The sequence below is a fragment of the Chiloscyllium plagiosum genome, unplaced genomic scaffold (assembly GCF_037043375.1).
Source record: "Chiloscyllium plagiosum isolate Xiang-an unplaced genomic scaffold, Cpla_swu_hap1 HiC_scaffold_42, whole genome shotgun sequence".
NCBI classification, from domain to species: domain Eukaryota; kingdom Metazoa; phylum Chordata; class Chondrichthyes; order Orectolobiformes; family Hemiscylliidae; genus Chiloscyllium; species Chiloscyllium plagiosum.
The window spans coordinates 21,921,729-21,948,780 of NW_028270180.1; the positions used below are offsets into that span (position 1 = coordinate 21,921,729).

At 48.9% G+C, this 27,052-nt stretch overlaps 1 protein-coding gene across 2 annotated transcripts in view; it reads right to left on the minus strand.

Moving 5' to 3' along the window:
* alpk3a (alpha kinase 3a) overlaps window positions 1–27,052 on the minus strand; it is a 97,042-nt gene that overhangs the window by 36,146 nt on the left and 33,844 nt on the right. For both annotated transcript variants that reach the window (XM_087981973.1, XM_087981972.1), the window contains one exon: window positions 12,190–13,729. In XM_087981973.1, coding sequence (XP_087838099.1) covers window positions 12,190–13,729 — 1,540 coding nt within the window. The remainder of the gene's footprint in view (window positions 1–12,189; window positions 13,730–27,052) is intronic.

Sequence of the window (27,052 nt, forward strand, 5' to 3'; positions counted from 1 at the left end):
TGCAATTGTACCAGCCTCCACCACATCCTCTGGCAGCTCATTCCATACTAAAAGCAGACAGACCTGCAGTCTCTGGTCTAGGCAGTGATACAGCCACGCCAAAGCTGAAGCTTATGTTGCTTGAGTTTAGATTGGATAGCAGATGAGAAACACGAGTCACAGTTCAGAAATTAAAATACTGCATTTGCTAATTCTTGGTGAGACGAAACATTCCTGACATTTGGCCACTTGACCTCAATATTTGGATCATGTCATTAGAATACATGCCTGCAGCTGGAACAATAAATCCCAAAGTGCTTACAAATGTTTATTCTTAGCTGCAGTTTAATTTTTCACCCTTCCTCTTGCGAGTTATTCTTATTTGAATGATCATGGTTGTTTGTCAAATGTCTGGAAAGACAACTGTTATCTCTCTATTATAGAAACCAGAGTCGCTTCTTGTGAAATTCCTTATTTAATACCAATGGATGGTAAGGCTGACAGGATCAGCTATCTTTGTGATACTTGATGAACGATTCCTCATTAGCTATCTGTGTTTGAAACTTCTAGTATTGTCATTTGGAAAGCACTCAGCATACCTGGTGACAGACAGATTGCAATGCTCGTGCTCTCTCTCTCTCTCTCTCTCTCTCACCCAGCCTCGGACCTTTCACCACAGGGAGGCGATAGCCTGGTATCGCTAGACTATTAATCCAGGAAACTTGGCTCATGTTCCGGGGCTTATGCCCGAAACATCGAATCTCCTGCTCCTCAGATGCTGCCTGACCTGCTGTACTTTTACAGCCCCACACTCTCAACTCTGATCTACGGTCCTCACTTTCCCCTGATGCGCGACATGGTGACTCAGTGGTCAGCACTGCTGCTGCATAGCGCCAGGGACCCAGGTTCAATTCCACCCTCGGCCAACTGTCTGTGTGGAGTTTGTACATTCTCCCCGTGTCTGCGTGGGTTTCCTCCGGGTGCTCCGGTTTCCTCCCACAATCCAAAGATGTGCAGGTCAGGGTGAATTGGCCATGCTAAATTACCCATAGTGTTCAGGGATGTGTAGGTTATGTGCATTAGTCAGGGGAAAATATAGGGGAATGGGTCTGGGTGGGTCACTCTTCGAACAGTCGGTGTGGACTTATTGGGCCGAAGGGCCTGTTTCCATACTGAAGGGATTCTATAAGCTAATGTTCTGGGGAACCTGTGTTCAAATCCTGCCATGGCAGAATTGGAATTCAATTTTTAAAATTCTGGAATTAAGAATCCACCGATAACCATGAATCCATTGTTGGAAAAATCCATCTGATCCGCTATGACCTTCCTTTACAGAAGGAGATCTGCCATTCTTACCTGGCCTGCCCTACATGTGACTCCGGACCCACAGCAATGGGGTTGACTCTCAAGTTCTCTGGGCAATTAGCGATGGGCAATAAATGCCAGTCTTACCAATGGCGCCCTCATCCCATGAGTGATTAAGGAGTAGAAGAACATTAAACACTGTCAAAGCTCTGTTGTCCCTTCTCACACCAGGTCCCAGCCACTCCTGTGCTCACTGACCTACAATGGTGTCTGGTCCAGCAACAGTTCATTTTAAAACTCTCATCCTTGTTTTAGAAATCCATCCCTTCCCACACCTCTCCCTACCTTAATCACCCCCATAGCCCCACATCCTTCCAAGACAGTCTGGGGTCCGTCAGTCCCACTTTATTGTAAAATGAATTGAAAACTTTCTTAATGCCTTTATGTAAGATTACGAAGGACCGTGTGCTGGCTATTAATTTTGCTTTAGTCATTCATGGGATGTGGCCATTTATTGCCCGTCCCTAGTCACCCCTTGAGAAGGTGAGGGTGACCTGCCATCTTGAACCGCTGCAGTCCACCTGCTGTGGGTAGACCCACAAAGCCATTCGGGAGGGAATTCCAGGAATTTTGACCCAGCGACAGTGAAAGAACGCCGATATATTTCCAAGGTCCGATGGTGAGTAGCTTGGAGGGGAACTGGAAAGTGGCGATGCTCCCGTGTATCTGCTGCCCCTGTACATTCGAGATGGAAGTGGTTGTGGGTTTGATAGATGCTGTCTGAGGATCTTTGGTGAATTATCTGAACATGGCACAGGAGGTCAGAGTCCTGTATCTCCCCTTCCAATTCCATTATGATTTTGCTCCCTTTCCCTCTCCCGATCTCCCCCTCACCTTTGACGGTCTACATTGTTCTTAGTGGACGGTGCATATAAATTAATCATTCAGAAAACTCGTACAATTGGTGGTTAACAGATAAGAAAAAAACCACAGGTAATTTGGTGATGCAGAATAAAAATGTTCAGTTGTACATAAGAGCCCTCTGATATGAAAATGAATTATATATCGGCTAGCTCATGTGAAGCAGTAGTATGTCCCTATCTCTGTGTCAGAAGGCTTGGATTCAAATCCCATCTGCTCCAGAGGTGTGTAACAGGTTGATTAGTAAATATCTATATGGTGCGCACCTGTGACACTGGGTACAATGTGAGGGAGCTAAGACTGAGCAAGTCGATAAACTCTCTACATAAAGATGCATGTGGTTTGATTTCAAACTCACTGACCAGCTTGGAATCTGTTAATAGTGGTAGCAGCAAATGTTTGCCTGAAGATGGAGGGAGGGAACTGAGATTTCTTTTACACAGAAGATTGTAACTGGAGTTACTGTGCAGAGGAATGGCTGAATTTGAGTGCAAAGTGTTAGTTTATGATTTCCCGCCAGTATTTCATGAAGCTGAACATCACGCAGTGAATGGATAAGAGCGGTTGATGTGTGGATATGGGTAACAACTTTACCAAGAAGACAGTGAGGGGTGACCTTGGCACTGCTATTTCCTATGAGAAGTAAGATCAGAGTCAAGTGTTATTGGAACTAGAGGCTCAGCAATTGAGAACATGAGAAAGATTTGAAAATGCTGATAAATTTTACAGACAAAATTTATAAGAAAAATGATTTGTATGAGGCACGGTCAGGCTTCAGTAAGTGTAGAAATCAGGATGGGTTTTCTGTAGAGGAATGCATAATGGAATTTAACACATTATGTTATGTTATTCGTCCATGTGGACTGTCAAATTTCATCGGATTGATACACTTGGGTGTTGGAACATGTTAGCAATGTTTTAAGGTGTATTTTGATAAGACACATGAACATGAAGCAACAGAGTCACAGAGTCATAGAGATGTACAGCACGGAAACAGACCCTTCGGTCCAACCCATCCATGCTGACCAGATATCCCAACCCAATCTCGTCCCACCTGCCAGCACCCGACCCATAACCCTCCAAACCCATCCTATTCATATACCTATCCAAATAACTCTTAAATGTTGTAATTGTACCAGCCTCCACCACTTCCTCTGGCAGCTCATTCCATACATGTACCACCCTCTGCGTGAAAAAGTTGCCCCTTAGGTCTCTTTTATATCTTTCCCCTCTCACCATAAACCTATGCCCTCTCGTTCTGGACTCCCCGACCTCAGGGAAAAGACTTTGCCTATTTACCCTATCCAGGCCCCTCATGATTTTGTAAACCTCTATAAGGTCACCCCTCAGCCTCTGGCGCTCCAGGGAAAACAGCCCCAGCCTGTTCAGCCTCTCCCTACAGCTCAAATCCTCCAACCCTGGCATCATCCTTGTAAATCTTTTCTGAACCCTTTCAAGTTTCACAACATCCTTCCGATAGGAAGGAGACCAGATTTGCATGCAATTTTCCTGCAGTGGCCTAAGCAATGTCCTGTACAGCCATAACATGACCTCCCAACTCCTCTACTCAATGCTCTGACCAATAAAGGAAAGCATACCAAAAGCCTTCTTCACTATCCTATCCACCTGCGACTCCACTTTCAAGGAGCTATGAACCTGCACTCCAAGGTCTCTTTGTTCAGCAACACTCCTCAGGACCTTACCATTAAGTGTATAAGACCTGCTAAGATTTACTTTCCCAAAATGCAGCACCTCACATTTATCTAAATTAAACTCCATCTGCCACTTCTCAGCCCATTGGCCCATCTGGTCCAGATTCCGACATCTCGCATGGGTAATAATTAGCAGGTCTAAGTAAGGATTAGGAATTGGTGCAGGCTTGGTGGGCCAAAGGGCCTGTTCTTCTGCTATATTGCATTGTATAATGCGGATAGTAAACAAAGTCAGGTTATGCACTAAATGCTGCATCAAAGGTGTGGTATTTCTCAGTGTGGTTGCCCTGCTGAAAGTGGACTGTATTCAGTTAAAAGTAGACCCAGTTATGTTTCATTAATATCACAAAAAGAAACTAGCAGGCATATTTATGATGCACACTCATGACTGCTTTGGGGGAAGGTTCTGCAGAATTTGAGCAACTTGTGATAAATAAAATGAAGGAATTAAAAGATTCAGGGGCCTCTAAGTATATAGGATTATATATCAAGCAGAACAAGTCGTGAATGACTTTGGATTAACAATCTCGTTTAGAATTAGCCAGCTCGAGAAATAAGGCCCACACCTCAGAGAATGAGGATCCTGAAGCCAAGCTACAACCAGAGCAGTTAAGAAGTTGGATTGATCAGTTAAATTTGCTGTGCTCTCAGAGTAGGTCAGTCACGGCTGATTGGAATTAAGGAACATGTCAAACCATTCCAGAGTCAAAAAAGATCTGGGAGCAAATCAAAGGTTAAAGAAATTAAATTCAGGGAGGTGTGCACTCAGGTTTGCGTGATCCAGGAGATATGGAGCGAGTTATTTTGAGCAATCTTTCACAGGCCAAGCTCCCAGATGGATATTTTACTCTGTCAGAGTTTGTCTCATCCATGGTGGGAGAAGCAGAATAAGTGTTGTCCATTGGCCTGCAAACTCAAGAAGATGAAAAAGGCAACAAAAAGCACCTTAGTTGCAGAAACAATGACAATAGATAATAGACAATAGGTACAGGAGTAGGCCATTCTGCCCTTCGAGCCTGCACCACCATTCAATATGATCATGGCTGATCATCCTCAATCAGTATCCTGTTCCTGCCTTATCTCCATAACCCTTGATTCAACTATCCTTGAGAGCTCTATCCAACTCTTTCTTAAATGAATCCAGAGACTGGGCCTCCACTGCCCTCTGGGGCAGAGCATTCCACACAGCCACCACTCTCTGGGTGAAGAAGTTTCTCCTCATCTCTGTCCTAAATGGCCTACCCCTTATTTTTAAGCTGTGTCCTCTGGTTCGGCACTCACCCATCAGCGGAAACATGTTTCCTGCCTCCTTTAATAATCTTATATGTCTCAATCAGATCCCCTCTCAGTCTTTTAAACCCAAGGGTATACAAGCCCAGTCGCTCCAGTCTTTCAGTGCATGGTAGTCCCGCCATTCCAGGAATTGACCTTGTGAACCTACGCTGCACTCCCTCAATAGCCAGAATGTCTTTCCTCAAATTTGGAGACCAGAACTGCACACAGTACTCCAGGTGCAGTCTCACCAGGGCCCTGAACAGCTGCAGAAGCACCTCTTTGCTTCTATACTCAATCCCTCTTGTTATGAAGGCCAGCATGCTATTAGCCTTCTTCACTACCTGCTGTACCTGCATGCTTGCCTTCATTGACTGGTGTACAAGAACACCCAGATTTCTCTGTACTGCCCCTTTACCTAAATTGATTCCATTTAGGTAGTAAAGTGCCTTCCAGTTCACATACATTTATCCACATTAAACTGCATCTGCCATGCATCTGCCCACTCATCTAACCTGTCCAGGTGACCCTGTAATCTCCTAACATCTTCATCACATTTCACCCTGCCACCCAGCTTAGTATCATCAGCAAATTTGCTAAAGTTATTACTAATACCATCTTCTATATCATTAATATATATTATAAAAAGCTGCGGTCCCAGTACTGATCCCTGCGGTACCCCACTGGTCACTGCCTGCCATTCCGAAATAGAGCCGTTTATCACTATTCTTTGTTGCCTATCAGCCAACCAACTTTCAATCCAAGTTAGTACTTTGCCCCCAATACCATGCGCCCTAATTTTGTTGACTAACCTCCAATGTGGGATTTTATCAAAAGCTTTCTGAAAGTCCAGGTACACTACATCTATTGGATCTCCCTCGTCCATCTTCAGAGTTACATCCTCAAAAAATTCCAGAAGATTAGTCAAGCATGATTTCCCCTTCATAATCCATGCTGACTCTGACCTATCTTGTTACTACTATCCAGATGTGTCGTAATTTCATCCTTTATAATAGACTCCAGCATCTTTCCCACCACTGAGGTCAGACTAACTGGTCTATAATTTCCTGTTTTCTCTCTCCCACCTTTCTTAAAAAGTGGTACAACATTAGCCACCCTCCAATCCGCAGGAACTGATCCCAAATCTATCGAACTCTGGAAAATAATCACCAACGCAGCCACGATTTCTCGAGCCACCTCCTTCAGTACCCTGGGATGTAGACCATCAGGCCCCAGGGACGTATCAACCTTCAGACCTAACAGTCTCTCCAACACCAATTCCTGGCAAATATAAATTCCCTTCAGTTCAGGTCCTTCAGCCACTGTTACCTCAGGGAGATTGCTTGTGTCTTCCCCAGTGAACACAGATCTGAAGTACCAATTCAATTCTTCTGCCATTTCTTTGTTCCCCGTAATATATTACCCTGTTTCTGTCTTCAAGGGCCCAATTTTAGTCTTAACCATTTTTTTGCCTTTCACATACCTAAAGAAGCTTTTACTATCCTCCTTTATATTTTTGGCCAGTTTACCTTCGTACCTCATTTTTTTCTCTGCGTATTTCCTTCTTAGTAATCCTCTATTGTTCTTTAAAAGCTTCCCAGTCCTCTGTTTTCCCACTTACCTTTGCTATGTTATACTTTTTCTCTTTTAACTTTATATGTTTCTTAACTTTCCTCGTCAGCCACGGCCACCCATGCCTCCTCCTGGGATCTTTCTTCCTTTTTGGAATGAACTGATCCTGCATCTTCTGCATTGTACACAGAAATATCTGCCATTGTTCCTCCAATGTCATCCCTGCTAAGGTATTGCACCATTGAACTTTGGCCAGCTCCTCCCTCATAGCTCCATAGTTCCCTTTATTCAACTGAAATATTGTCACTTCAGATTGTACCCTCTCCCTCTCAAACTGCAGATTGAAGCTTATTGTATTATGGTCACTACCTCCTAATGGCTCCTTCACTTCGAGGTCCCTGACCAATTCTGGTTCATTGCACAATACCAGATCCAGAATTGCCTTCTCCCTGGTCGGCTCCAGCACCAGCTGCTCTAAGAATCCATCTCGGAGGCACTCCACAAAGTCTCTTTCTTGAGGTCCAATACCATCCTGATTCTCCCAGTCTACCTGCATGTTGAAACCCCCATAATAACTGTAGTAACATCTTTGCAACAGGCCAATTTCAGCTCCTGATTCAACTTACACCCTACATCCAGACTACTGTTTGGGGGCCTGTAGATAACTCCCAAGAGAGTCATTTTACCCTTAGTATTTCTCAGCTCTATCCACACTGACTCTACATCCCCTGATTCTAAGTCCCCCCGCGCAAGGGACTGAATACCAACAAGGCCACCCCACCCCCTCTGCCCGTCAGTCTGTCCTTACGATAGCACGTGTAGCCTTGAATATTTATTTCCCAGGCCCTGTCCACTTGAAGCCACGTCTCAGTTATCCCCACAATATCGTATCTGCCAATTTCCAAGAGCCTCAAGCTTATTATTTCTAATGCTTCTATTTTCTTATTTCTAATGCTTCGTGCATTCATGTATAGTATTTTTAATTTGTTACTGCCCTCACCCTTCCCATTAACTCCTATTTCACTCAACCTTACAGCATGATCCCTGAGTTTTCTGCCTCATTGATACAGTTGTCTTTCTTGATTTCCCTTGTTCTAATTTTCCCTTCAATTTTCTTCTTAAACATCCAGTTTGTCCCGTCCCCCCCGCTACTTAGTTTAAACATAGCTGTGTTGCAGTAGCAAACCTGCCTGCCAGAATGCTGGTCCCTAACCTATTAATTTATGCTTACCACAAAACATACCCCAGTGATCCAAGAATTTAAATCCTTGCTTCCTGCACCAGTTCCCCAGCCACACATTCAAATCCATTATCTCCCTGTTTCTGGCCTCACCAGCCCGAGGAACTGGAAGCAAACCAGAGATAACCACCTTGGACGTCCTGCTTTTCAGCCTTCTTCCTAGTTCTCTGAAGTCCCGCTGTGGTATGTTCCTCCTCTTCTTCCCGACATCATTTGTGCCGACATGTACCACCACCTCTGGCTCTTCACCTTCATCCTTGAGGATTTCCTGCACTCTGTCTGTGATGTCTTTAACTCTGGCACCAGGAAGGCAACACACCATCCTTAAGTCCGTCTGCTGCCACAAAAACCCCGGTCAGTTCCTCTCACTATGGAGTCCCCTATTACTACGGCTCTGTGTGATGTCCGACTCTTCCGCTCTGTCTCCACACCAACTTTTGATTGACACACCTGGCCGCCTCGCAAACTGACAGTGTCATCTGTCTCTACTGTTTCCAAAAGATTCAACTTGTTCCTGACAGGTACTTCCCCCGGGGTCTCTTGCACCTGTCTCCTCTCTGCCTTCCTCATCGTCTGCTCTCTTCTGGCATGATTGGTGTAATAACCTCGCTGAAGGTCTTGTCCAGAAAGATCTCATTCTCTCGGATGAGCCTAAGGTCCTCGAGTTCTTTCATCAGTGCTGCAATATGCTCGGTCAGGAGCTGAATGTGCACACACTTTCCACACTTATACGAGCCAGACATACCAGAGTCGTTGACCTCCCACATCAAGCACGTAGCGCACTGAAGCAGCTGGGCAGTCATGTCTTCACCCTCTTCAACTGTGGCGTAACCACTTCACTCAACACACCCACTCAAATAACAATCACTTACCTTCCCGAGCGGCTTTGTGCTCTGCCTTCACTTCCGCCCAGCTTCCGCTGCTCTCTGATGCAGTGGAAGCATTTTAATTGAGGAGTGGACTTGTCTGATATTCTGAGGGGAATCCTATACAAGGAGGAATCTGAGAAAACCTGCCCAGAGAACGTTGTGTGGATAATCCTCACCTTTGGAAGAATGTTCCTTCGACAAGAGGCAAAAAAACCCAGCAAGAATTGGCCTTGCTATTGCTATTGGCTTGTTTGACGACATGGTGCATTTAACTGGAGGGTGCGCAGGGGGTGAGATTGATGGCCTTCCCATTCAGACAGTGAAGTAAGAAATTAATGTCCATTTCAGGAGTCCATCTCACTTCCAGGGCGATCCCTCACTGAAAGGCACTCAGTGCCTGACTGAAGGGCCCAATATTGGAAAGCTACCCTCTTGCCAAAGTACTCCTCCCTGACCCCCTCCTCTGCGACCCCACTCTGTGACCCTCACTCCATGACCCGACTGTGTGACCCTACTCTGTGACCCCTAATCCATGACCCTCACTCTGTGACCCCTAAACCATGGCCCTTACCTCTGTGAGCCCCACTCTGTGACCCCTACTGTGACCCTCACTCCGTGACCCTCACTCCATGAACCCTAATCCGTGACCCCCACCTCCATGGCCTCTACTCCTTGACTGCTACTCTGTGACCCCTACTCCGTGACCCCTAATCTGTGAACCCCATTGTGACCCCCGCACTGTGACCCCTAATCCGTGACCCCACCATCACCCACAGAGATCCAGTGGCAATCCGAGTGAAGGGACTGAGCAAACTCACTGTGCTGAAGAGCTGCTGGTCTCTGATTGATTGGCAGGTGTCAATGGGACAGGGCGTCTCCTGGGGGGAAGGCCCAGGATTGGCCTGTCAAGTGCCTGAGTGGCACATGATTGGCTCTCACTGCATTTCTCCCCAACGATAGCAGAATGTGAGGGGGAGACTAAACTGGAGAAGAGAATAAGCTAAACTGCTCCAGGTCTTTAAGTCTGAAATGGAAGTAATCCTCTGTTTTCTGTGTCTTCATAAGAACTCAATGAATCTTTTAAATGGATGAGTGAAAAAGGAACAATCACATACACTGACATCTAAAGACAGCATTAGCCCATAAGACCACAAAGTGAAGGAACAGCCATTCAGCCCATCGAGTCTGCTTCACCATTCAATGAGATCACAGCTGATCTGATAATCCTCAACTCCATTTTGTTGCCCTGTCTCCATAAACCTTGATCCTTTTACTGATGAAGCAATTACCTCAGCCTTGACTAAACTTAACGACCCAGCCTCGACAGCCCTCTGAGGTAAAGAATTCCATAGCTTCATTCCCCTCTGAAAGAAGCAATTCTTCTCATCTGTGTGGCCCTTATTCTGAGATGCTGCCCCCCTGGCCCTAGACTCTCCAGTGAGGGGAGACAACCTCTCCACACTAACCCTGTCAAGTCCCCGAAGAACCTTATATGTTTCAATACAGTCACCTCTTATTCTTCTAAACTCCAAGAGAATGGGCCTAACCTACTCAACCTCACCTCATAAGCCAGTCCCTCCATATCTGGTCCCAGCCTCGAATGCCAGTCTACCTCTCCTTAGATAAGGGGATTAAACGGTATTCCAGCTGTAGACTGACTCGTGCCTTGTATAATTTTAGTAAAACCTTTGATACTCTGTTCTAATTGAGAAGAGGGCCAACATTCATTTGCTTTCACACATCCTTTGCATCTTTCTTCATCACCTTTATAGGTGACACTAAGGTGAGTGGAAGAGCAAACTGTGCAGAGGAGGCTGGAGGTCTGCAGAGGTATATGGGCAGGTTTAGTGAGTGGGCAAGGGTCCGGCGGACGTTGGGAAATGTGAGGTTATCCATTTCGGTTGGAATAACAGCAAACTGGACTATTATTAAACAGTGAAACACTGCAGCATCCGCTGTGCAGAGGGACCTGTCTTTGCGCATGAATCACAAAAAGTTGGTTTGCAGGTGCAGTAGGTAATTGGAAGCTAATGAAATATTGTCCTTCATTGTTAGAGGGATGGGGTTTAAAAACAGGGATTAGGTCAGAGTGGTGCTGGAAAAGCACAGCTGGTCAGGCAGCATCCGAGGAGCAGGAAAATCGACGATTCGGGCAAAAGCCCTTCGTCAGGAATAGAGCTGTGCTTTTCCAGCACCACTCTGATCTAAACTCTGGTTTCCAGCATCTGCAGTCCTCACTTTTTCCCAGTTTAAAACAGTGAGATAATGCTACAGCTGCTTCGGGTGCTGGTGAGGCCATACCTGGAATACTGTGTATTGTTTTGGTCTCCTTACTTGAGAAAGGATGTACTGACACTGGAGGGGGTGCACAGGAAGTACTAGGTTGAATCCAGAATTCAGAGGGTTGGCTTATGAGGAGAGATTGGGATTATATTCATTGGAATTTAGAAAATTGAGGGTGGGTGGATCTTGTAGAAACATATAAAACTATGACGGGAATAGACAAGACAGAAGCCGGGAGGTTGTTTCCACCTGTGGGTGAAACGAGAACGAGGGGGCAAGCTCTCAAAATAAAGGGGAGGGGATTTAGGACTGAGTTGAGGAGGAACTTTTTCACCCAATGGGTTATAAATCCGTGGAACTCCCCGCCCAGTGAAGCAGACAAAGCTAACTCGTTAAATGTCTTTAAGGCAAAGATTGATCAATTTTTGAGCGGTAAAGGAATTAAGGGTAATGGTGAGCGGGCAGGTAAGTGGAGCTGAGTCCATGAAAAGATCAACCATGACCTTATTGAGTGGGGGAGCAGGCACCAGGGGCCAGACGGCCTACTCCTGCTCCTAGTTCTTATGTTCATTGTGCTTTGTCCCTGCAGGTATGGGAGACAATGACTTTTTTGGCGAAACAGAAAGAGTACAGCCCAGCTCGTTTATTTACAACCCTCTCAGTAAGTGAGGAGCCATTACAAACTCCTTCGCTGCACCATGTCTTCTTGCACAATTCCACCGTTGCAAAAGACAGTGTTGAGGAGAGTGTCTATTTTATCTCTAACTAGCTGATATTTTCCTGGCAGTTGTGTTCCCTTCCATATGTTTATGTTATCATGTTGTACCCTCCATGTGCTGTGGTCTCTCGTTCTGGAGGTGACCCATCACGGCTATCAAAAGCACCGACCAGAACAGATGTCATCATATTCCACTCCTGTCAAACAGTACATACTTCACGTTACCATAAATAGCCCTGAAGTGCCTCTTGCATTACCCTCCTGCCCGACTGGGACACTATCTTACATGAGGTCATCCTGGACGCAGTTGGTGCTTACCTCAGCCAGCGTGCCAGTTGCCAGCTGTTGCCGTGGCGATGCAGGTCTCAGGCCTTCGGCTACGGGTTCGGCCTGCACCGGTGGAGGTGCAAGTGAAGCCTTCACCTCAGGGTGAACAACGTCCACCAACGGACATGGGGTCTGGACAGCAGGTGGCAGCCTTGCTTCCCAAATGCAGGGGGGAGAAGGGGAGCCATCTTGAGCCTTGGGTATGTCCGTGTGAGGTGGACCACCCTCTAGGGAGTCCCCATTGTTGCCGAGTCCTATATCTTCGGAGAACTGCTGTACGGTGCTGGATATGTCATTGTCAGGTGTGCCTTTATTTTGGATTTCAGAAAGGACAGAGGGTATCGCAATATCCATCTCAAACCTCGATGTTCCCATTTCCTCAGATTCCTGGGTTTGATTGGGGTCACCTCTCAGTGTCACATCAATTAAGGGCAAAGGGTCTACACTCTGAGCTGGACATACTTCCAGAGGGTTAATGTGCTCCTGGGCACTAGTTTGGGCCACAATCTCCATGGGCTGAGGTAATTGTGACTGCCTCTCAGGTTCCTGAGCAGTTTCAAAGAACATATCTTTCACGGAGAAATACATATCTCTGACAGCCGTCTGGAGACTGGGATACACTGGCTCTTGGTCAATGGAGAATGTTGTGTCATTGGTGGAATGAGTTGCCTCAGTGTCCTCAGCAGTTGGACCTGAAGTCCCGGTTGAGGGTTGCCAATGGCCTAGAGTCACCGATGAAGCCTGCTCATCGATCTCCATGCGATCCCTCGATTTAATGGGTTTTTTGTCACCACAAAACTCATTCCCTCCCAAAGTTCCCAGGAGGCCCTCATTCCCATCAACACCATTCCAGTCATTTTCATCTCTCCATTGGCCTTCCTCAGTTTTTCCAACTGACAACACTTCGCCCTCTTCCCTGGAGAGCCTCCTTTTCTTCTTGCTCGCTGCAAACTCCTTCCCTCTAGGTTGTGGGACAACATGCTCGCTGGCTTGATAGGGATAATTGAGGGAGGAGATGCCGTTTCCTACCGGCTCTTCTGCTGAATTCATCTCTGGCGGTTTCCCTTGGGGACCCACCAAGTAGCCGTTCTGAATCTCAGGCGCCAAGGGCGGTGGGGGTTTGCTCACTGCATCCCCCCTCGCCATGTCCGCCATCTTGGCTTGCGGAGCCCCTTCGCTGTCGGGGATGCGGACTTTGACCACATCTTCACCGTTCCTCAGAGAGTCGGGGGAGTCGGCGCCGCCCGGCCCCTGTGATTTCCGCTTCCGCTGCGCCCTCTCTGGACTCACCATCCTCAGGAGGTCGTGGCGTGGAGCGTTGGCCGCCAACGCCACATTCTCCTTGCCCCTGGTCCGTGTCTCCTCTAGCTCACGCTTCTTGCTGTCCGCTTTCTGCTTCAGTCGGGCAAACCATCGCTGGTGGATCTTGTATTCGTTCATTTGGCCGACCTCCAGGATGCCAGAGCACGAGACGATGCCCTTGCTGTTGCGGGCTGAAGCTTGGTAAATGGCTGCGTCGTCTTCTGTACACCTGTCGGCACAAACATTGCCTGGTTACACCTGGCTCCTCTCACCATAAACCTGCTCAGCTCACTGAGACAGCCCGCACTGTCATGGGAAATACAGCACAAAGTGTGGACTGATTACTCTGAGAGACACGTCCAGGCCATTCAGCCCCTCAAGCCTATTCTGCCAATCTGTGAGATCGTGTTCTCTGTCTTCTCCCACCCTTGCTTCCTTGATGCGTCAAAACATCAACTGGCCACAGCCTCAATGGCTCCTTTCACAGAATCTCTACAGTGTGGAAGCAGGCCATTCAGCCCACTGAGTCCACAACAGCCCTGTAAAGAGCATCCCATCCAAACCCAACCACTCCACCCCCCCACCCTATCCCTGCATTTCCCACTTTTGGGACACAGTGTTCCAGATTTTCACAATCTGTTCAGTTTTCCCTTGTAATTTAGCTCTAGAATGAAGGTTCATAGAACCTCTACAATGTGGAAAGGGGCCATTCGGCCCACAGAGTCTGCCCCAAACCTCTGAATAGCTTCTGGCCCAGACCACACCCCCAGCCTATCCCTGTAGCCGTACATTTCCCATGGCTAATCTAACTGGCCTGCACATCCCTGCACACTGCAGCCCATGTACCACAACCAATCTACCTATCTGGCACATCTTTGGACTGTGGGAGGAAACCAGAGCTCCCAGAGGAATCCCACCCAGATACAGGGAGAATGTGCAAACTCCACACAGCCAGTCACCTGAGGCTGGAATCGAACCCGGGTCCCTGGCGCTGTCAGGCAGCAGTGCTAACCATTGAGCCACCGTGGAGCAGGAAGAGGATGCTCAGCCCCTTAAGCCTTCACATATATCCCTGATAACCCTCGATTCACTTGCTGTACAGGAACCTTTCCACCTCTACCTTAAACTTATTCAGTGACCCTTCTCCACTGTCTTCGAAGGCAGAGAATCCCAAACTCCCATCGGACTCAAAGACAACTGACTCCCCCTCATCTTTCTCCTGAAAGGGTGACCCCGAATCTAAAAGAGTGCCCCATTGGCTCTAGATTGACCCACAGGAGGAAACATCATTTCCACATCCCCCTCGTCAAGACCATTTAGGTCCTTATACATCTCGATCGAATCAGCCTTCAGTCTTCCAATCTCCAGTGGGAACAAGCACCAGTCTGTTCCTCATCAGACAACCCACTCATTCCATGGATCAATCTGGTAAACTTCCTCTGAACCACCTCCATTGTATTTGCATCCTCCCGTAGATAAGGATACCAAAATGGCGGCACAGTGGTTAGCACTGCTGCCTCGCAGCACCAGGGAACTGGATTCGATTCCAGCCCCGGGCGACTGTCTGTGTAGAGTTTGCAAGTTCTCCCCCTGTCTGCGTGGGTTTCCTCTGGGTGCTCTGGCTTCCTCCCACAGTCCAAAGATGTGCAGGTCAGGTGAATTGGCTGTGCTCAATTGCCCATAGTGTTCAGGGATGTGTAGGTTAGGTGCATTAGTCAGGGGAAATGTAGAATAATAGGGTAGGGGAGTGGGTTGGTGTGGACTTGTTGGGCCAAATGACCTGTTTCCACACTGTAGGGATTTTATGATTCCTATGAAAACTGCACACAGTATTCGAGATGTAGTCTCACCGAATGCTGTGTCTAACTGAAGCATGAGATCTGAACCATCAGGTTTAATTCCCCTTGTGCCAAAGGACAGGATCCCATTAACCTCCTTTTTTAAGAGTCTATTATCTAAGGGGGCATAGTTTTAAGGTGAAACACTGGGGGCTCAGAGGGGATTTGAGGAAACCATTCCCCCACCACAGAGGGTTGGGGTGGGGGTCTGGAATGTACTTCCTAGGAGAGCCATTGAGCCGGGAAACCTCAAAGTCTTAAAAAGTACTTGGATGAGCAGTTGTAACATCGAGGCGATGGATAAAGCTGGAACCGGTACGACTGTAGATTTGGAGCGAAGTCGAGAGTGTGTTGCTGGAAAAGCACAGCCGGTCAGGCAGCTTCCAAGAACCAGGAGAATCAACATTTCAGATTTAGAGCAGTTTTTGTCACTACAGCCTCAATGGGCCAAAGGGCCTGTTGTGTACTCCAGAATGTGCTCTACCTTCAAACCAATACCGTGAGTCACACATGGCTGCCAGAGGTAGTGGAAGAGGCTGGTACAGTTACAGCATTTCAAAGGCATCTGGATGGATACATGAATAGAAAGGGTTTAGTGAGATATGGGCCAAGTGCTGGCAAATGGGACTGGATTAGTTTACGATATCTGGTCAGCATGGACAAGTTGGACCGAAGGGTCTGTTTCCATGCTGTACGTCTCTCTGACGTGGATCACCTTGGAACTGTGCAATCAATCTCCAGGTAAGTAATCCACTGCTCTCTTAATCTTCCTAGCAACAAGAACTTCACATTTTCCCACGTAATATTCCAGCTGCCGGATTTTATTCCCACTCAGCACTATCTGTCTCCGTCTGAGAGCTCCTCACACTTGCTGCGGGAAAAGACAGTTGCTGTCTTCATCAGGAATGTCACGTGGAGTGGGTGACCCTATGGAGGCTATGGAGACAGTGAAGTGAACTCCCTTCATGTGTACGCTACCAAACCCAGAGCACTAAAGGCTGCTCTGAGTGCCATCTCTCAGAGAGAGAGAGAGAGAGAGAGGTTTGCAGAGGCAACAGCAGAATGGAGAGGGTTAAACTGTCAGGAAAGACTGAACAGGATGTGGGTCTGCTCTCCAGAAAGGTCATCATTATAAGACAGTCCTCAGTTGGGCCAAAGGGCTGAGGAGTGGCAGGTGGAGCTTAATTTGATTTGATATATTGTTGTCACATGTACCCAAGTACAGTGAAGAGTTTTGTTTTACGTGCAGTACAGGTGGATCATAGCAAACAAGGACGTACAGGTCAAGAGGTGAACAGAACAAGGTAAACAAACAAGGGTGCGACTTATATAATCAAACGTAGGGCCTTGGGTAGTGTTGTACAACAGGGAGACCTAGGGGTTCAGGTACATAGTTCTTTGAAGTTTGCATCCCATGTAGGCAGGGTTGTTAGGAAGGTGTTCAGCACGATGTTGGGACGTCATGTTGAGGCCTCTTCTGGAGTATTGTCTCCAGTTCTGGTCACTCTGCTATAGGAAGGATATTATTAAACTGGAGAGGGTTCAGAAAAGAGTTACCAGGATGTTGCCCAGAAGGCCTGAGTTCTAAGGAGAGGCTGGATATGCGGGGACCTTTTTTCAATGGCGCGTAGGAGGTTGTGGGGTGACCTTATACAGGTTTATATAATCTTGAGGGGTATAGATAAGGTGAATAGCAGGTGTCTTTTCCCTGGGGTGGGAATTTTCAAGACTACGGGGCATTTTGTTTTACACAGGGTGTGGCTCACGTGTGGAATGAACTTAACAGAGGAAGTGGTGGGTGCAGTTACAACATGTATAGGCCTTTGGATAAGCATATGAATTGGAAAGATTTGGACAGATATAAGTCAAACACAGTGGGATTAGTTTATTTTGGGAACATTGTCAGCATGGACTGGTTGGACCGACGGATCTGTTTCCATGCTGTATGACGCTGTAATCAATTGGACAGGGCAGTCAGGAGGAATTTCTCAACCCTGGGAGTGGTGAGAATGTGAGTCCTCATTGTTGAAGGGATTGGGTTGAGTACTTAAGAGAAGCGAGATGGGTAAGTGAGCAGTGCTGGGGTTAGATAAGAAGGACAAAAAGAGCTTCATAAGGAACATCAAAACCAGAACATAGCCAATGGGCCAAATGGTCCACCATTGTGCTGTAAAATCCTGTATCCGTGAATATGCAGCAAGAGTAAATTAAGGATGGGCTTGATTACAAATTGATTAAACAAGGAGCCTAAAAATGAAACAGGCTCCTGCCAAATCAACCTTTCTGGTTTCACCATCATTGACACATTAAACTGTTTCTCAAAATGATCACACGGTTATAAATGGAATCCTGAGCTTATTTAGATCAAGGTGAGAAGATCAAGGTGATCAAGGTGAGAAGATGGTTAAATATGAAGTATGCAATGGATACTTGAATGAATTGAAGAATCTGGATGGTCATTTTATACCGAGTACAACAGTACGGCACAGAAAACAGGCCGTTCGGCCCACCAAGCCTGTGCTGACACAACGCCTTTCTAAACTAAAATCCTCCTGCCTCTGTGTGGTCCATAGCCCTCTATTCCCTGTCTATATTTATCTGTCTCAATGCCTCTTTAATATTGCTATTGTACCCGGCTCCACCACCTCCCCTGGCAGCACCTTCCAGACACTTAACCACCCTTGGTGTGAAAAAAACCTGCCTCTCACATCTCCTTTAAACTTTACCCCTTTTACCCTAAACCTACGTCCCCTAGTAACTGACGTTTATACTCTCTGGAAAAGACTCCCAACTATCCATTCCATCCATGCCTCCTGTAATTTTGGAAACTTCTATCAGGTCACCCCTGATCCTTCAACGTTCAAGTGAAAACAAACTAAGTTTGTCCAATCTCTCCTCATAGCTAATTTCTGTACCCTCTCCAAAGCCTCCCCACCTTTATGGTAGTGTGGTGACCAGAACTGTACACAATATTTGAAATGTGGCAGAACTTAAGTTCTTTACAGTTGTAACATGTCTTGCCAATTTTTATACACTATGACCCATGTGATGAAGGCAAGTATGCTATATGCCTTCTTGACCATCTTATTCACTTTCAGTGAAATGGGGAACTGTACACCCAGATCCCTCTGTACATTGATGCTACTAAGGATTCTACCAGTTACTGTATACTTCCCTCCTGCATTATACCTTCCAAAATGCATCACCTCGCATTTGTCTGGATTAATTTCTGTCTGCCACTCCTACATCTGAGCCCACTGCCGATCTATATCCTGGTGTATCCTCTGTCAATCCTCTTTACTCTCTGGAGCTCCCACAATCTTTGTGTCATCTGCAAACTGACTGTTCAGGCCACCTGCAAACTCCTCCGAATCATTTACACAGACAACCTCTGGATCAGCTGACCATGAGGGATCTTGTCAAAGGGCCTTGCTAAAGACCATACAGATAAGACCTTCCGCTCTGCCCTCATGAATCTTTGTCACTCCCTCAAAAGACTCAATTATGTTTGTGAGGCATGACCTTCCCTGCACAAAGCCATTCTGCCGGTCACTAATAGGCCCATTGTTTTTCCCCAAATGTGAATAAATTCCTTCCCTAAGAACCTTCTCCAGTAATTTTCTTATCACTGTCACCCCACCCCACCCAATTATCCCTGTTGCCCTTCCTAAGCTGAGACAATGTGAGCTATTCTCCAGTCCTCTGGGACCTGGCCTCTGATCGAACAGGATACAAAGATTTCATACAAGGCTCGCGCAATCTCCTCCCTCGGCATTCTGGGATATACCTCAAAGACCTCCCCGCCCACCGGGGACTTGTCTACCTTAAGGCTTTTTCAAAACACCCAACACCACCTATTTTTTATATGGACGTGCCCCAGAATATCTTCTCCAGACTCTCCATCCACCAGGTCCTCCTCTTCCTGAATACTGATGCAGAGTATTTGTTAAGGATCTCACCCACTTTGTCCAGGTCCAAGTATACTGATGAAGGGCTCTGGCCTGAAACGTCGATTCTCCTGCTCCTCGGATGCTGCCTGACCTGTTGCGCTTTTCCAGTACCACTCTCTCGACATCACTTTCCCCAACTACCCTCTTGCTCCTGATATATGTATTAAAAAGCTTGGGATTTCCCATGATCCCTTTCAACCTGCTAACTCCTTGCTTAAGTTCTTACCTCCTAGCCCCTTGTTTAAGTTTTTTAACATGCAGTTACCACTATCATCATGAGGTGTCCACTATCCAAATGGGGAGACAGTATGTGTGTGACAGAGAGAGAGAATATGTGTGTGTGTGTGAGACAGAGAGAGAGACAAAGAGAGAGAATATGATTAGATTCCCTAGTGTGGAAACAGGCCCATCGGCCCAAAAAGTCCACATCGACCCTCCGAAGAGCAACCCACCCAGACCCATTTCCCTACATTTACCCCTGACTAATGCACCTACCACTATGGGCAATTTAGCATTGCCAATCCACCCTGACCTGCACATCTTTGGACTGTGGGAGGAAACCGGAGTACCCAGAGGAAACCCACGCAGACACGGGGAGAATGTGCAAACTCCACACAGACAGTTGCCCGAGTGGGTGGGATGTGTGTGTGTGAGACAGAGAGCGAGAGAGAGAGAGAGAGAGAGAGAGTGTGAGTGTGTGTGTGTATGTATTTAACCAGAACTGACCAGACAGGTCTTTTGATGGGGCCATTTAAAAGAGTCTGTGGGGAACCTGGGATATCAAGCTAAGCTGGAAAGCAGTCAAAATGTGTGGTGCTGGAAATGCACAGCCAGTCAGGCAGCATCCGAGGAGCAGGAGAGTCAACATTTCGAGCATAAAGCTCTTCATGGAATGTGGGGGAGGGGCAATGGGGCTGAGAGATAAATGGGAGGGGGGCCGAGTCCAGGGGTAAGGTAGCTGGGAACGGGACAGGTGGATGGAGGTGGGGGGGGGTGATGGTGATAGGGAGGAGTAGATAGGTGGGAAGGGAGATGGACACATAGGACAGTTCAAGAGGGCAGTGCTGAGTTGGAGGGCTGGATCTGGGGTAAGGTGTGGGGGGGGAGGGGAGATAAGGAAACTGGTGAAATCAACATTGATCCCTTGTGGTCGGTCGGGTTCCTGATGAAGAGTCATGCCTGATACGTCGATTCTCCTGCTCCTCAGATGCTGCCTGACCTGCTGTGCTTTTCCAGCGCCACAGTCGCGACTCTGAGCTCCAGCATCTGCCGTCCTCACTTTCTCCTCAGTTGAAAAGCAGTGGATCTGCTCTGTGTTGTTGGGGAAGTGATATGGGGTCTGCAGTTGTTAAAATAAATTTGTGTTATATTGATCACCTAAAGTAAAACTTACTTTTAAATATGGAGTGAACTCTGCATGTTAATTCATGTTTAATTTGCATTGGTTCTGATTTCTATGGAATAAAATGTCAGTTGTGGAACCTTGGAGACGATTTCTTCAACGGGGGAATTGATCAGTAAATATGGGTCTTTGGTTACATTGATTGATGATGGCCCATTGGGACTGTAACATGACCATGTATTATTTTTCAGAATGTTAACACTAACCACACCTATCACACTTCCATTAGCCAGTTCGGGAGAGACGATTATTTAAGGGATACAGAAAGATTATTTTATGCTGCACTGTTATAATATTTACCCAGACATTGAATGGAAGGACAATACACCATACGAGGTGACCATTCAACACACTGAACCCTCCACCAGTCCAGTCAACCCCACACGTGCCTGCCTTCCTACAAATTTATTTCCCCTCCCAGTACTTATCCCATTTCTCTTTGTGAGTTTTTTTTAAGATTAGATTCCCTATAGTGTGGAAACAGACCCTTCGGCCCAACCAGTCCACACCAACCCTCCAAAGAGTAACCCACCCAGACCCATTTCCCTCTGACTAATGCACTTAACACTATGGGCAATTTAGCATGACCAATTCACCCTAACCTGCACATCTTTGGCCTGTCCTGAATCTACCCCCTTTAAAGCAACACATTACAAATCCTAACCACTTGCTGCAGATCAGAATATTATTGCTGGTTTAGTTTTTATTCAATCACATTAATTCCAGGTCATTTGGATATTGACAAAGCCAGCCATTCAGAACGGCATCTCTTTATTTATTCCCCTTAATTTCAGAACTTTTTAAAAAATTATCTGATTGCTGTCTGCACTAAGTTCTGCAAAACCTAATCACAGCCCAAGCCAGAGGTTCGGATTAATACGCTGGAGACACGGTTTTCAAATCGCACTGTGTCAATTCAATTGATGTCAATCTAGGATTGGACGTGAGTCTCAGGGTCTGTGACTGTGACAGCATTCGTCAATTTTCGCATAAACCCATCTGGTTCACTAATGCCCCGTGGGGTGGGAAACCCATCGTCCTTACCCAGTCTGGGCCATTGCTCTCACTAACCCTGTGCAGCCCACTGTAAGGTCCCACACTATCTGCGAGCTGACACGTTGATTTCTGGGATCATCAATTCGCACGGACCTTGTAGACCCGCAGACAAAAACAAAAGGTTGGAGGGAGTACCGGCCCTCTGAGATATCCCCAGCAAGCTGTTCAGTTCCTCAAAACGGCAGGGACCCAGCATCAATTCCAGCCTGGGCTGACTGTCCATGTGGCGCTTGCATATCCTCCCCGCGGGTTTCCTCCGGGTGCTCCGGTTTCCTCCCACAGTCCAAAGAAGTTGAGGCTAGGGTGGACAGGCCGTGCTAAACTGCCTCATAGTGTCCAGGGATGTGCATGCTCAGTGGGTTCACTAAAGGTCAATGTGCAATTATGGGATACGTTAGGGATCTGGGTGGGATGCTTTTCGAAGGGTTGGTGAAGATCCAACGGGCCAAATGGCCTCTTTGCGTATTAATTCTATGTAGAGGAAATCAGGAACAGCCACCCAATGCTGGATCTGCCAGTGACACTCACATCCCGTGTTAGAATAAAGACAAAGGAGGTCAAAAACAACCAAAACTTAAAACACATTTTACACCGCACAAAGACTTTCTTAAAATGGAATGTCATATTTATTCCACTCATTCACTCACTCCCTCAGAATGATTCCTGACTAAACAATAAGGATGTGGAATCCCTCACCATCATTAATGTAGCTTCATCAAAGTAAATTGGCATTGGTACCAGTGAGAGTTAGAAAGGATGGGTGCAGGTAAACTCAGGTAAATATAGAGGGAGCTCTGCACTGCTCAGCTGGGAGCTACAGGTGAGCCAGGCCTGGATACTGTGGGTCAGTGATCCCAGACTGGATACTGTGGGTCAGTGAGCCCAGGCTGGATACTGTGGGTCAGTGATCCCAGGCTGGATACTGTGGGTCAGTGATCCCGGCCTGGATACTGTGGGTCAGTAATCCCAGGCTGGATACTCTGGGTCAGTGATCCTGGGCTGGACACTGTGGGTCAGTGATCCCAGCCTGGATACTGTGGGTCAGTGATCCCGGCCTGGATACTGTGGGTCAGTGATCCCAGGCTGGATACTGTGGGTCAGTGATCCCAGACTGGATACTCTGGGTCAGTGATCCCAGGCTGGATACTCTGGGTCAGTGATCCTGGGCTGGACACTGTGGGTCAGTGATCCCAGACTGGACACTGTGGGTCAGTGATCCCAGACTGGACACTGTGGGTCAGTGATCCCGGCCTGGATACTGTGGGTCAGTGATCCCAGACTGGATACTGTGGGTCAGTGATCCCAGGCTGGATACTGTGGGTCAGTGATCCCGGCCTGGATACTGTGGGTCAGTGATCCCGGGCTGGACACTGTGGCTCAGTTATCCCAGACTGGACACTGTGGGTCAGTGATCCCGGGCTGGACACTGTGGGTCAGTGATCCTGGGCTGGATACTGTGGGTCAGTGATCCTGGGCTGGTTACTGTGGGTCAGTGATCCTGGGCTGGACACTGTGGGTCAGTGATCCCGGGCTGGATACTGTGGGTCAGTGATCCCGGCCTGGATACTGTGAGTCAGTGATCCCAGGCTGGACACTGTGGGTCAGTGATCCCGGGCTGGACGCTGTGGGTCAGTGATCCCAGGCTGGACACTGTGGGTCAGTGATCCTGGGCTGGACACTGTGGGTCAGTGATCTAAGACTGGATACTGTCTGTCAGTGATCCCAGGCTGGACACTGTGGGTCAGTGATCCCGGCCTGGATACTGTGGGTCAGTGATCCCGGGCTGGACACTGTGGGTCAGTGATCCCGGGCTGGATACTGTGGGTCAGTGATCCCAGACTGGATACTGTGGGTCAGTGATCCCGGCCTGGACACTGTGGGTCAGTGATCCCGGGCTGGACGCTGTGGGTCAGTGATCCCAGACTGGATACTGTGGGTCAGTGATCCTGGCCTGGATACTGTGGGTCAGTGATCCCGGGCTGGACGCTGTGGGTCAGTGATCCCAGATTGGATACTGTGGGTCAGTGATCCTGGCCTGGATACTGTGGGTCAGTGATCCCGGGCTGGACACTGTGGGTCAGTGATCCCGGCCTGGATACTGTGGGTCAGTGATCCTGGACTGGATGCTGTGGGTCAGTGATACCGGGCTGGATACTGTGGGTCAGTGATTCCGGGCTGGATACTGTGGGTCAGTGATCCCGCGCTGGATACTGTGGGTCAGTGATCCCGGGCTGGACACTGTGGGTCAGTGATCCTGGGCTGGACACTGTGGGTCAGTGATCCCGCGCTGGATACAGTGGGTCAGTGATCCCGAGCTGGACACTGTGGGTCAGTGATCCCGGCCTGGATACTGTGGGTCAGTGATGCCAGACAGGATACTGTGGGTCAGTGATCCCAGACTGGATACTGTGGGTCAGTGATCCCGCGCTGGATACAGTGGGTCAGTGATCCCGAGCTGGACACTGTGGGTCAGTGATCCCGGGCTGGATACTGTGGGTCAGTGATCCCGGCCTGGACACTGTGGGTCAGTGATCCCGCGCTGGATATAGTGGGTCAGTGATCCCGGGCTGGATACAGTGGGTCAGTGATCACGGGCTGGACACTGTGGGTCAGTGATCCCGGGCTGGATACTGTGGGTCAGTGATCCCGGGCTGGATACTGTGGGTCAGTGATCCCGGGCTGGATACTGTGGGTCAGTGATCCCGGGCTGGACACTGTGGGTCAGTGATCCTGGGCTGGACACTGTGGGTCAGTGATCCCGGGCTGGATACTGTGGGTCAGTGATCCCGCGCTGGATACAGTGGGTCAGTGATCCCGAGCTGGACACTGTGGGTCAGTGATCCCGGCCTGGATACTGTGGGTCAGTGATGCCAGACAGGATACTGTGGGTCAGTGATCCCAGACTGGATACTGTGGGTCAGTGATCCCGCGCTGGATACAGTGGGTCAGTGATCCCGAGGTGGACACTGTGGGTCAGTGATCCCAGGCTGGATGCTGTGGGTCAGTGATCCCGGGCTGGATACTGTGGGTCAGTGATCCCTGGCTGGACACTGTGGGTCAGTGATCCTGGGCTGGATACTGTCGGTCAGTGATCCTGGGCTGGATACTGTGGGTCAGTGATCCTAGGCTGGATACTGTGGGTCAGTGATCCTAGGCTGGATACTGTGAGTCAGTGATCCTGGGCTGGACACTGTGGGTCAGTGATCCCGGGCTGGACATTGTGGGTCAGTGATCCAGAGCTGGACACTGTGGGTCAGTGATCCTGCGCTGGATACTGTGGGTCAGTGATCCCGGCCTGGATACTGTGGGTCAGTGATCCCGGGCTGGATACTGTGGGTCAGTGATCCCAGACTGGACACTGTGGGTCAGTGATCCTGGGCTGGATACTGTGGGTCAGTGATCCCAGCCTGGATACTGTGGGTCAATGATCCCGGGCTGGACGCTGTGGGTCAGTGATCCCAGGCTGGATACAGTGGGTCAGTGATCCTGGGCTGGATACTGTGGGTCAGTGATCCCAGACTGGACACTGTGGGTCAGTGATCCCAGACTGGACACTGTGGGTCAGTGATCCCGGCCTGGATACTGTGGGTCAGTGATCCCAGACTGGATACTGTGGGTCAGTGATCCCAGGCTGGATACTGTGGGTCAGTGATCCCGGCCTGGATACTGTGGGTCAGTGATCCCGGGCTGGACACTGTGGCTCAGTTATCCCAGACTGGACACTGTGGGTCAGTGATCCCGGGCTGGACACTGTGGGTCAGTGATCCTGGGCTGGATACTGTGGGTCAGTGATCCTGGGCTGGTTACTGTGGGTCAGTGATCCTGGGCTGGACACTGTGGGTCAGTGATCCCGGGCTGGATACTGTGGGTCAGTGATCCCGGCCTGGATACTGTGAGTCAGTGATCCCAGGCTGGACACTGTGGGTCAGTGATCCCGGGTTGGACGCTGTGGGTCAGTGATCCCAGGCTGGACACTGTGGGTCAGTGATCCTGGGCTGGACACTGTGGGTCAGTGATCTAAGACTGGATACTGTGTGTCAGTGATCCCAGGCTGGACACTGTGGGACAGTGATCCCAGACTGGACACTGTGGGTCAGTGATCCCGGCCTGGATACTGTGGGTCAGTGATCCCGGGCTGGACACTGTGGGTCAGTGATCCCGGGCTGGATACTGTGGGTCAGTGATCCCAGACTGGATACTGTGGGTCAGTGATCCCGGCCTGGACACTGTGGGTCAGTGATCCCGGGCTGGACGCTGTGGGTCAGTGATCCCAGACTGGATACTGTGGGTCAGTGATCCTGGCCTGGATACTGTGGGTCAGTGATCCCGGGCTGGACGCTGTGGGTCAGTGATCCCAGATTGGATACTGTGGGTCAGTGATCCTGGCCTGGATACTGTGGGTCAGTGATCCCGGGCTGGACACTGTGGGTCAGTGATCCCGGCCTGGATACTGTGGGTCAGTGATCCTGGACTGGATGCTGTGGGTCAGTGATACCGGGCTGGATACTGTGGGTCAGTGATTCCGGGCTGGATACTGTGGGTCAGTGATCCCGCGCTGGATACTGTGGGTCAGTGATCCCGGGCTGGACACTGTGGGTCAGTGATCCTGGGCTGGACACTGTGGGTCAGTGATCCCGCGCTGGATACAGTGGGTCAGTGATCCCGAGCTGGACACTGTGGGTCAGTGATCCCGGCCTGGATACTGTGGGTCAGTGATGCCAGACAGGATACTGTGGGTCAGTGATCCCAGACTGGATACTGTGGGTCAGTGATCCCGCGCTGGATACAGTGGGTCAGTGATCCCGAGCTGGACACTGTGGGTCAGTGATCCCGGGCTGGATACTGTGGGTCAGTGATCCCGGCCTGGACACTGTGGGTCAGTGATCCCGCGCTGGATATAGTGGGTCAGTGATCCCGGGCTGGATACAGTGGGTCAGTGATCACGGGCTGGACACTGTGGGTCAGTGATCCTGGGCTGGATACAGTGGGTCAGTGATCCCGGGCTGGATACTGTGGGTCAGTGATCCCGGGCTGGATACTGTGGGTCAGTGATCCCGGGCTGGATACTGTGGGTCAGTGATCCCGCGCTGGATACTGTGGGTCAGTGATCCCGGGCTGGACACTGTGGGTCAGTGATCCTGGGCTGGACACTGTGGGTCAGTGATCCCGGGCTGGATACTGTGGGTCAGTGATCCCGCGCTGGATACAGTGGGTCAGTGATCCCGAGCTGGACACTGTGGGTCAGTGATCCCGGCCTGGATACTGTGGGTCAGTGATGCCAGACAGGATACTGTGGGTCAGTGATC